General features: G+C 42.9%; 1 protein-coding gene across 1 annotated transcript in view; it reads right to left on the reverse strand.

Annotated features, from left to right (window-relative positions):
• Positions 1–12,078, reverse strand: part of LOC309799867 (U3 small nucleolar RNA-associated protein 25 homolog) — a 351,890-nt gene that overhangs the window by 25,841 nt on the left and 313,971 nt on the right. Inside the window, exons 6-8 of the mRNA XM_082613472.1 lie at positions 3,950–4,154; positions 2,571–2,610; positions 1,635–1,866 (exon numbers count right to left, since the gene is read on the reverse strand). Of these exons, the coding sequence (XP_082469598.1) occupies positions 1,635–1,866; positions 2,571–2,610; positions 3,950–4,062 (385 nt within the window). The 5' untranslated portion in view covers positions 4,063–4,154. The remainder of the gene's footprint in view (positions 1–1,634; positions 1,867–2,570; positions 2,611–3,949; positions 4,155–12,078) is intronic.

Below are 12,078 nucleotides of genomic sequence, written 5' to 3' on the forward strand. Positions count from 1 at the left end.
CCATTATGCACATACACACAAATATATATTCACTCATATATCCATAAAAAAGTAGTCTGGAAGGTTCTATAAAATGTTAAAGGTGTTCATCCCAGGGTGGAGGAGATATACGTGAACTATATTACCCTCTTAAATTTTTACAGTAAATATATATTATTTTTATAATTAAAAAACCAAACTTTTCATTTTAAAAAACCTAAAACATGAAAGAAAACTGGAAAACCAACAAAATTAAACAAAAAAATCCCTAAGTCTGAGGCAACGGTTTTTTTTATCCGAGTACAAGTGATGAATGAAAATACTAAGAATGGTGTGTGAAACACTAAAGTATAGAAAAAAATACAGTAAGGCAAATAGGCATTAAGATAATAGAATATAAAAAGTTACCCAGATGTATTCAGACAATGGACTACTATTCCAGTAATAAAAAGAAATGAATTACTAATATGAACTACACGGATGAGTCAAAACAACATGAGGAGCCAAAGAAGCCACATGCAAAAGGGTACTTATTGTATGCTTCCATTCATAGGAATTTCTAGAATAGAAAACACTAATACATAGTGAAAGAAAGCATGTCAGTGGTTGCCTGATGCCAGGCCTGGGAAACTGACTGTAAAAGGACAAAAAGGAACTTTTTGTAGGTATTGGAAGTGTTCTGTATCTTGACTTTGGCGGTGACAATATAGATATACACATTTTTAAAAACTTATCAAATTACATAAAATGGGTACACCTTGTTGAATGTAATTCATACTTCAATCAAGTTGATTTTAAAGATAAATTAAAAAGTCACCTATGGGGACTTCCCTGGTGGCACAGTGGTTAAGAATTCGCCTGCTAATGCAGGGGATGTGGGTTCAAGCCCTAGTCTGGGAAGATCCCACATGCCGCAGAGCAACTAAGCCCGTGCGCCACAACTACAGAGCCTGTGCTCTAGAGCCCACGAGCCACAACTACTGAGCCCGTGTGCCACAATTACTGAAGCCCACGTGCCTAGAGCCCATGCTCCACAACAAGAGAAGCCACCACAGTGAGAAGCCGGTGCACTGCAACAAAGACACAATGCAGCCAAAAGTAAATAAATTAATAATAATTAAAAAAAAAGTCACCTAGATGTCTGAGTGAGACACAGTTCCTTTAAGCTTTCAATCCCAGCTCTTCTCTAAAGCCTCCCCTCAATTACCCTGGCAGCATGTGACCACTTCGCATCTCTTTAACACCTTATATTTATCGGTTCCATTCAGATTTGATGCTTGAAAACTTTTGTATATTTGATGTCTATCTTCCATTAAACTTGGTTCCTCTAAGGCAGGAACAATCATCTCTTTCATAAATTGAGACCATTACAAAAACAGAATTATGTTCCCTTTCCTCTCAATCAGGGGAATTTGGAGTAGGGTTGATGAAATCCTGGAAATCATAAGCAAAAATGTCATTTCTGCATTTTTATGGCCAGAGGGTCCTGTGTTTTCATTAGATTCTTGAAGATATCACAGAGCCCAACAATGTTAAGAATCTCTGCTTTGAATCCATGTGCTTTCACCCAGCTCTATGGTACAAGGCACCCTGCCCCTGGGGCAATCTGCCTGTGGTCCCTGAAAAGATGATAAACCCACATCAAAGACACTTACTCTTCTGCATGTCAGTAGACTCTACTGCCAGCTCTTCCTCCACAATGATGTCACTATCGCCATCTTCAAGATTCATTTCTGTCGCATCTATAACATTGTCTTCTTCCTCTTCCTCCTCCTCATCTTCCTTGGAAACATCCTTTAACGTGGCAAGTAGTCTGTTGTAACCAGAAACTTGTTCTGGTTCACTCTCTGCTTCACTTTCAGAACTTGAAGTATCTAAACTCTCTGACTAAAAGGAAAATGGGGATTTTTAAAACAAAAATTATATTGTTCTTGTTGCTACCCCACGACTATCATCAGGCCCACAGTGGAACCAAGTTCAGACTTTTCTAAATAAAAACTAGCTTTTCTGCAAATATGCAATCCTATCTATTCAACCAAACCTAGCACCAAATTTGTTTAAAACAGCTAATCTAGCTATGATTCTAGAAGCTCTTCCTCTTCTTTGAACTGCTAATGTTCCACATGGGAAGACAGCAAACTAAACACACGGAGCTTTAGGTTATAAGGCGATCTAACCTATGTGTCAGACATTTGGCACCTTTAAAGGAGCAACAGGAAAACTTACAACAAAAAAGTGTAGTTTATTTCTGAATCTGTGGTAATGAAATAAGACCTTTGATGATTCTGCACTCTATTTTATGTTAAGCAAACAAGACATTCCCTCTTAGGATTCACCAAGAGCCCTCTGGTAAGCCTCCTTAACAGGTTCTAACAGGCTAATCTCTCAGGACAGTTTCATACTCTATACTATATTAGTTATCACAATGGCATTTTAACAGACATCTGCACTTAAAACTAAGCAATATTACTAAAATATAGCTTACATCTAAAATCAAAAAGAGTGGAAATGTAGCCAAACTTTATTACTATATATAATCTTAAAAGTAACAGTCCAGAATCTACTATCATAAAGAAGGTATAAAGCATTACCAGTTGACAAGTCTGTGGTTTTGCTTCCTTTCTGGAAACCCTGAGAAGAAACAGGCAATGTTAAACTTTAACTACTAGTATGTAGCAATTAGGAAAAGTCTAATGATACAACTTTAAATGAACATGGCAGACTATACCGTTATAAATACATTATATCTAGTGTCAAGTAAAAACTCCATATGCATTTGGACAGGTTTTGTAAGGATATGTCAAATAGATAATAATAGACAAATGAAAAAGTCTAACAAGACCACATGACAAATACTACAGTCACACAGTAACAGGCTCTCATCCAAAAGATGGGAAATTTTGGCAAATAAAAGCCCTCGGGGGCTTCCCTGGTGGCGCAGTGGTTGAGAGTCCGCCTGCCGATGCAGGGGACACGGGTTCGTGCCCCGATCCCGGAAGATCCCACATGCCGCAGAGCGGCTGGGCCCGCGAGCCATGGCCGCGGAGCCTGTGTGTCCGGAGCCTGTGCTCCGCAACGGGAGAGGCCACAGCAGTGAGAGGCCCGCGTACAGCAAAAAAAAAAAAAAGCCCTCGGGGTTCACCTTTTCTAGCAAATTTCTTAAGTAGACTATCCCTCTAACTGTTGATAAAGCAGCCCAAAGGGGTGGGATGAGCACTAAGATCATCACTGAGAGTCTGGACACTTACAGAGGAACCCACAACTACCCAAACATTAGTTTCCTCATGGTCATTGAATAGATAGGTGATGTCGAGGGTCCCAAGCAATTCTTTTCTTATTTTTTTTAACTTATTTAATTTCTTTATTTTTGCCTGCTATGGGTCTTCGTTGCTGCGCCCGGGTTTTCTCTAGTTGCGGTGAGCGGTGGCTTCTCTTGTTGCGGAGCAGGGGCTCTAGGCTCGCGGGCATCAGTAGTTGCATCACCCTGGCTCAGTAGTTGTGGCTCGCGGGCTCTAGAGTGCAGGCTCCCTCAACAGTTGTGGCGCACGGGCTTACTTGCACCGCGGCATGTGGGGTCTTCCCGGACCGGGGCTCGAACCCCTGTCCCCTCCGTTGGCAGGCGGATTCTTAACCACTGCGCCACCAGGGAAGCCCCCAAGCAATTCTTTAAAAGCATATAAAACGAAAACAAGCTTATAAAATCTCTGCCCAGTCGCCACACAGGAGGCGTGCCGTCTAGCACAAAACTACAGCCTCAGCAAAAGGTAGAAAGACCGGTGAAGAACCCCATCTCAGGCGGGAAGCCGCCAGGATCCCCGGGCGAGCTAGGCCGGCGCCGGGGCAGCGTGGGACGCGGCGGGAGCTGCCCTGTCACTACCCCCGGGGCACCGGCGGACCAAACGCGGGGACACGCGGGCTCCCACCGGGAAAGGACGCCAGCAGCGCCGGTCCCAGCCTTGCCTCTCCATACCTGTCATAGAAGGGATGCTCCTCGCCGAAATCCCTTAGATGCTTCTTCTGCTTTTTAGTTAGGGAGTTGAGCAGCTGGCTCTGGCTCCGGCTCCGGCTCCCGCGTTTGCCCATAGGGAAGACGTCAAGTCAGCCAACCTCCAGGAATCGCGTTTTTCACCTGGAAGTAGTCTCGTCAACCCACTCACGCGGGATTGCCAACGGCGCTTTACGGCGGAAGCAGGGTGCCATAAAGCAGACCCGCTTTACGTCGCGCTTGTACGACAGGCGTTAAAACTTCCTATTTCCCATTCCGCCCCCTAGCGAGGCTCTTTGGAAGCACGTGCACGCCTGCGCAGCTTTTCTCTGAGCCCCGTAAGGAAGGCAGGGAGGCAGGCTTCGGGCTTCCCCAGGTGGGTAAATGGGTGGGTGTACTTTGTCCGTCTGTTTTGGTTGTGAGAATCAGCCTGCATAAACGTGTAGTAACTGAGATGGTTGAATGCAGTGCCTTTATATTATGCCATAATACAAATACCAACTAACATTTAAGGCTGCCGGTGCATCTCAATTCATCCTCACAACAGTAAACAAATAGGCCTTGTTAATAAGCCTGATATTGAAGATGAGAAAGCTGATGCTTACAAAAGGTTATATACACACTAGCAAGAGAGGAGATGGAAACCTAGTTCTCTCTGATGCGACCACAGGCTTTTCCCACTAGGATCTGCCACATGCGTGTGCTATGTGAAGCATGGGGACTCAAGGCTGAGATTCCCGCCCTTACCCTACCCCCTCATTTTCTGAAAGGATTGCAAGGGCCCTTGGTAACAAATCTGTTCTGGCATTTTTCATGTTATAAAAGCAAAAACACATCCAGAGAGGTAAAGTGACTTTCCTAAATCACCCGGAGAGTCGATGTTAGAGAAAGCAGTAAAACTCAATCAAGTGTCTCAAAACTGAATTGGGGCAAATCGGGATGGAAAACTTTTAAAGGGTAAGTAACTTTTCTATATCTGGGTCGTGGTGGTGGTTACACCTTGTATACAATTACCAAAATTAATCACACTGTACCTTTGAAATTGGTACATTTTAATGCAAGTAAATAATAACCTCAATAAACAAAGAGGTAAAAACAGCACAGCTGGACTTAATACTCTAGAGACAGGCAGAGTGTGCAGGGATACTTTAAAAAGACAGGATAGGGCTTCCCTGGTGGCGCAGTGGTTGAGAGTCCGCCTGCCGATGCAGGGGACACGGGTTCGTGCCCCAGGTCTGGGAAGATCCCACATGCCGCGGAGTGGCGAAGCCCGTGAGCCATGGCCGCTGAGCCTGCGCGTTTGGAGCCTGGGCTCCGCAACAGGAGAGGCCATAACAGTGAGAGGCCCGCGTACCGCAAAAACAAAACAAAACAAAAACCACAGGATAAACACAGAGACACTTTTTTTCTAATAGTAACTTACAATGTCAGTCATAAACCACAGAATTCACCTGAATATTTAAGGTAAAATAGGAGCCATCAAAGACAGTGTTCACTGGCTCTGCTATTAGAGGAGCGTCTGTGAGAGAATTTGACCTTTGTCCAATACCATGTCACACCTATACAAGTCGCACTACAACTATTCAAATCCTAGTTTTGTCGTTCTGGGGACCATCTACTCCTAATTAGATGCTGGGAGCTTAGGGTGGGGGAGGGAGACAAGGGGAGGGAGGATCAAGAAAATATGCAAACAGCAGGTAGTGCCAGCAGACGGCCCAGCCAAGGAACCCAGAAACAAACACACATCTGTCTTCTGTCTCATTTCAAGAAAAAAAGTACAGTCACTTACGTAAACAAAAGGCTGTTTGCAAATGTCATCATACATACTAAGGCACTAACCACAGTATAACCTGGCTATGACAATAAAGTCATACAATGTTTTGTCTCCTCCCACCCTATTCCAAGTGCCCCAGCTTCCCTCCCCAGAGGCAACCAGTTTCTTGGTGTTCTTCCAGAGATCTGCTGTAAAAAGCTATACTCTTGAGCACTTGATGTGACTCTTTACTCTCTCCTGCTTTCCATGGCATTGTAGTCCTATGGACAGGTCTAGACTGTTCCCAGGTTCAGACACAACTGTGCCCTAGCTCCACCCAAGTGGTCTCATCATTGGCTCACTGAGCCCGCTTCTGAAAATATTTATATTAGCCTTTGACAACATAAAAGGGGATGCTTTGTGAAATTTTAACCTGAGAGTTCGGAATTTAAACATATTTTTCATGCCTCCAGTGAAAGTTCTCTTAGTAAAACCCACACAAAGAAGATGCATGTGCCAACTAGTGAAGGCCCTGGGAAAATTGTAATAAAGGCAAAATTTGTTCTTCCCTTTCTTCTTCTCACGCTCAGCCCTTCCTTTTCCCTCCTGCAGGGTTTTCTTTGCCCTTTGCCCTCAGGGACTCAGTATTTTCAGGGGTAAAAACAATCCAGGAAATAATCTTTTATACTAGTTTGTAAAGAGAGGCTGATGAATTAATGTTCCTTGGGTGTTTTCAATTCGGGGAGACTCCCTAGGATAACGATCTCAAGGGGTGGGACGGGGTGGCTGTCCCTTAAGACAAGATGGTCAGAATATTCAGAAAAGTGTTCGTTTTTCTTTATTAAAAACTTTTTCTTTGGACAATTTCAAGTATATACAAAAGTAGACAAAACAGTATAATACACTCCCATGTTCCCACCCCTCGGCTTCAATGCAAGGCCATCTTGTTTCATTTATATGCCCACCCACTACGCCTAACTCCCGCCCCTGTATTATTTTTGAAGCAAATCCCAGACATTGTATTATTTTATCTGTAAATATTTATTTCTAAATATCTAAAAGAGTTCTTTCTTTAACATAGCTACAATGGCACTATTTCACCTAAAAAAAGATGATAACAATTATTTAATATCATCATGTAACCAGTCAGTATTCAGATTTCTGATTGTCTCATAACTGTCGTCTTTTTTTTTTTTTTTTTTTTTTACACTGTTAGTTGAACATGTTCTGCTGTTCTCTGTGTTTCTCGCGAATACATTGTGGGATTTAGAACTTTGATCAGATTTCATTATAGCTGATATTTTATACTTCCATCAGGAGGCGTACACCGTCTGGTTGCCTTTCATTTTGTGATGTTACCAGTCATTGGTAGTCAATGTCTAAATTCGTGAATTCATTAGAGGTCACATTCTAATTCTATCATGAGGTGATATTCTAATTCTATCATTTCTTCTTCACTTACTTGCTGGACTATTTCTATGAAAGCAAGCTTTTCCTTACCCTAAATTTTGCTTACCCAGTGGTACTGTTTGTATATGAAAAGCAGAAGAAATGCTTGATTCTCTCCCTTCATTTACTAATTTTCAACACAAGGAGTCAATTCACTGGATTTTCTAATGTTGACCAGTCAAGTTTTTTTTTAATTTTTAGTATCATTATGAACTCATGGAATTATACAAATTGATGTGTTTTAATCCCTTGCAAATATTATGGTGTACATGATTGGAAAGAGCTTATTTGACATATAGTGATGTATTTGAAAAGATAAACTATGTCCTAATACAAACCACAGAAAGTAAACAGGAGTCTATCTGAGATTCTCAACAGAGCAGGAATGGGAAGGTGGGGAAGGAGCACAATTTGAGGATACAGATCAGATGCTGGGGAGGTTTGAGTTTTGAAATTTATGTGATAATATAAGTGGTAACAAGGGCACATGTGTTCAAGATATGTTGACAGGGAGCCATAAATAATCCAAAGGTATGACTCTCTAATTATGAAAGCTCTGACACCTCAGCTACTGATTTGGGAAGATTCTGGGGAAGGTGTGTGTGCACCCACACATCTGTCTCCTCCTAGATGCCTCAAATCAGACAGTCTCCTCCACCACATGTATGCATACATGTCTGTATACACCCCAAAGCCATCCAGCCTCTTCCTGAGAGTGCTGGCAGAAATCAGTCTCTCGCTACCTGTATAATGAAATGAGCTTGTTTATTCATTAAAAAAAAATGTACGAAACACCATGTGCCAGGTGTGTGGTAGTAGCTGAGGCTGGGGGAAAGAATAAGATCCATTCCAGCCTCTTCAAGGAGCTCTCAGCCTCATCCAGGTATGGATAAGTATGCAGACTATTACGATACACTGTGATAAATGCTAAACTGATAGATGCTGGGTGCTAAGGAAGCAGCTCAGTCAGGGTTTTGGGGCTGCTGGGGGTTGGGGGCCGGGGGGGAGGGTCATCTGCTGCCTTTGAGCGTTTGTCAGCCTGTCACGTTCATTGAACATCGGTATTGAACTTGAGATTAATCTAGATTCTAGATTTTAGGCGGTATGAGTTGTTTCAGCTGACTTCATGAACAGCATGTGTGTGTGTTCAAGACAGGGTATGAGGGATATAGGGCAACAGGAAATTAGAGAGCTGGGTAGTCATCGGATTCCACAGCATTTATTGTGTAAGGAGCAATGAGCTTTCTAGGTGGAGCATGTTTTAGATAAGGAGATTATGTCTGAAAAGAGAAAAGCTTTGTAGTGCATTTCAATGCACTCTACATAACTTGAAAATGTAAAACACTATTATATATAGTGCCTACACTTTCTATTCATCTGTACCCAGAAGAACTATCCATTGTCAAACCCAGAGCCTGGCATAGAGTGACCTGTAATAATTATGTTTCCTCAAGCTTATCAGAGGTTGTTTTATATTAGGCCTAGCCTAAAACTGAAATATTTTATCAGATTATATTCATCTGACTGAGAACAAGGCTAAAATGCTACACTAGAGGGGATAAAGTTTTACCTCCCTCTCTCTAGTGGAATGTTGGTGTAACTACATTCTGTTTTTCACATTTTTCTGGCAGAGGCTTAGCAGGCAAACCTTCATTCATTTATCAAACATTTTCTAAACATTTACCATGTTCCTGTCATAATGTTAGGCATTAATGATTTAAAAAGCTCAGACCTCAGGCTTTCCCCTTGACAGACCTCGTAGTCTAGTTGGGGGAGACAAAGCAATTAACAAATAATTATATTGTCATGGGCTAGATTAGAAGGGTGTCTACAAAGGGTTTTAGGAACCCAGAAGATAAAGAAGCTCCTCTTGCTGTGGAGGAGAGAGGAAAGGTCATGGGGAGTTGCACAGAGGATGCACTGAGTCAGGGTTTCCTGGGAAAGAAGGTTCCAGGGAGAGGGAATAGCATGAGCAAGGTGGAAAGATGTGTTTGGAGAACTGTCTGTGGACCCTGTTGCTGAGGTGGGTGGCTGGGAGTAGAGAGGTTGGAGAGACGGACAGGTGAGGATTCAGCCCACTAAAGGCCTTGCATGCCTTGCTGGGGCATTGAGGCCCAATCCCATGTAAGGTGAGGAACCCTTAAAGGATTTCAAGCAAGGGGGTTATGTGAACCGATTTGGACTTTAGCGAAATCACGGTGATGTCTGTACGGGTGACAAGGACATTAAATCTTCCTTTCCGACGCCTTCCTGGAGCAGCCGATTCGCTACTGATGCTGCCCACCTCCAAAAGACTTTGGAGACTTTATCATGTTTGTTTTTTTTTTTTTTCGGTACGCAGGCCTCTCACTGCTGTGGCCTCTCCCGTTGTGGAGCACAGGCTCCGGACGCGCAGGCTCAGCGGCCATGGCTCACGGGCCCAGCCGCTTTGCGGCAAGTGGGATCTTCCCGGACTGGGGCACGAACCCGCGTCCCCTGCATCGGCAGGCGGACTCTCAACCACTGCGCCACCAGGGAAGCCCTTTTTCCTGTTTTTACCAAAGGCTTCCTCCCACTTCTCAACATTTCTTGAAACTAGTCTTTCAAGTCTCTCCTGATAGAATTATTCTCAGTTGAGACTGGAGTGAATTCACTTTGTGAAATCCACGCCATCCATGCTAGTTCCTGTGTGGGGCATGGATACAACATGGGGGGATCATAGGGGCCAAGCTAATGGGCCCTGCTCCCCATCGCTGTTAACTGCTTCTGTTCTCCCTCCGTTCCTGTGGCTCAGAGACCCTTTTATCCATCTTGACATACTAAATGATCGTCTGGGTCAGTGCTGCCTTAATGAGAACATTTGTGCATTCTCACAAGGTAAAGTTTCCTTCCCTGTCATTTTGATGACTGATAATGCTACTGTAAATGTATTTGGTTTTCTGAAGCTCAGAGGGTATTAATATGTTGGAGCACTATGTAAACTTAAAGAAGTCATAAACAGCATTTATTACTTTGGTATATAAAAAAAATAATGTCAAGATCATTCAAATCACACATTAAATTTGAGGTTTCTATTAGACATCTAAGTGAAGAGGTCCTGGAGGCAGTCAAATATGCATGCACATCTGGGATTCAGGGGAGAGTCCAGGATGCCCAAATGGGAGTGGTCAGCATATGAATGAGACTGAATGAGATCATGACGTGTAAATACAGAGAAGGAGCCTGAGAACTGAACCCTGGGGGCTTGTAAATTTCAGGGGCTGGTGGGGGATGAGGAAGAACCAGCAAGGTGATGGAGAAGGAGAAGCCATTTGGGGAGCAGGAAAGCTGATATCTTCTCCCATTTACTGATCAATCCATCTCAGGAAAGGCAGGTTTACAAAGGGCTTAAGACTGAGGGTATTGGACTCAGTTGGATCTGGATTCAAGTCTCCATCACAGTAAGTACAAAATGAGTTTACACTTCATATATGCCACTGGAACTAGTATAGGACCTGGAGGGTATTTGTTCAGTAATCACTGATTGTGCATTACTGTACACTGGGCATATATTGAGTGGCAAGGGAGTTTATGAGAAAGAATAAAACAGAGGCCCTGGCCTCAGGGAGCTCAGAGTCCTGAGGGAAGGAGGAGTCCTAGAAGTCGATGATTGTCCATGACATCACAACATGATAAATTCCTGAATGAAAGTAAGAGCCATGCACTGAGAGAACAGAGGTTGAGTGATTAATCCAGCCTGCGATGGCCTGACTTAAATGTGATGGGTTTTTTTTTTTCTCATTCACCTTTTACATGCCACTTTGCCCATAAAATTCATGACTTTTCTGAGCACCACCAGTTAACCTACATGACAGTTTATGAGAATGCTTTTCTTTAGGAGAAAAGAAGTGGGGGGAAAAAATCCTCAGGATAGAGACTACGGTCCTACATTTTAAAAAATGAAGTTAAGAATTACCATCTTGAATGAAAGTGAATCTATAATTGCCTCTTAGCTCAAATTGACAGCAGCTGCTATGTTCTCCCACTTTTGACTGTTAGCAAATCACTCCCTGGTGTGGTTCTCCCATCACAGGCTTAACTGCCCAGCCTGTTACATCTGGTGTGGGAGGCTTCAGTGATCTTAATCTTTTTCCTTGGGCGCTGATTTACCTTGCATTTTGGGGGCAGCTTTTCTTATTCAGATAGTGAAGCCCCAAGAATGTCAGCCTTTCCCATATTGAACAACCATACATTTCTCATGAAGAAGATTTCTAGCATCTTCTTGTGGTTTTTATTTCTCCTTGTTTTCCTCTCTGTGCCTTTATTCTGACTAGAACTAAAAATTTTAGACATAAAGTTTGCAGCTAAAGATGTCCTTCGTGAGTTTACCATAAATTCTTGCACTGAAAATTCCACAAAGGCAGATTGCAAAGCTGCTTGTAAGTCAGTGTTGAAGGCGGACTACCTTCATTCTGCAGACTTAGAACTCCTCCAGCTCTGCCTGAAGAGGGGATTTTGGAGCCAGATGAATGTTTGGATCATTGTGTCCTCCAATCCTAAAGTAACTGTACTGTAGTCTCTTTGATGGCTGGAGTGGATGACAGTGAATGTATCTGGGACAAGCCAGGAAAAGAGATGAGGGCAGCATGGGTAAGTGTTGAGCACTGTCAGCTGGGATCCAAGGAGGACATTCTCTTCAACCAGCCAGGAATATACCCAGGAACCAGTGTTTGTTCTTCCCAAAACAAAAAGACCATGAAGACTCATTAAAAGAAAATAACATTAGATAAGTGTGTAGCCCTGATTCAAAAATGAAGAAAACACTAGCTTTTTCTCTTAGAAAAGATAGTGAAGGTTTATTTCCCTCGAAGGGTATATATTATTTGAAGAATAACTGCTCTTCAAAGTTGTCCCTGTACTTCAGCCTTTAACTAAAGGGACCAAGTCTCTTTTA

This window comes from Mesoplodon mirus (assembly GCF_964341445.2).
Source record: "Mesoplodon mirus genome assembly, chromosome: 3".
NCBI lineage: Eukaryota > Metazoa > Chordata > Mammalia > Artiodactyla > Ziphiidae > Mesoplodon > Mesoplodon mirus.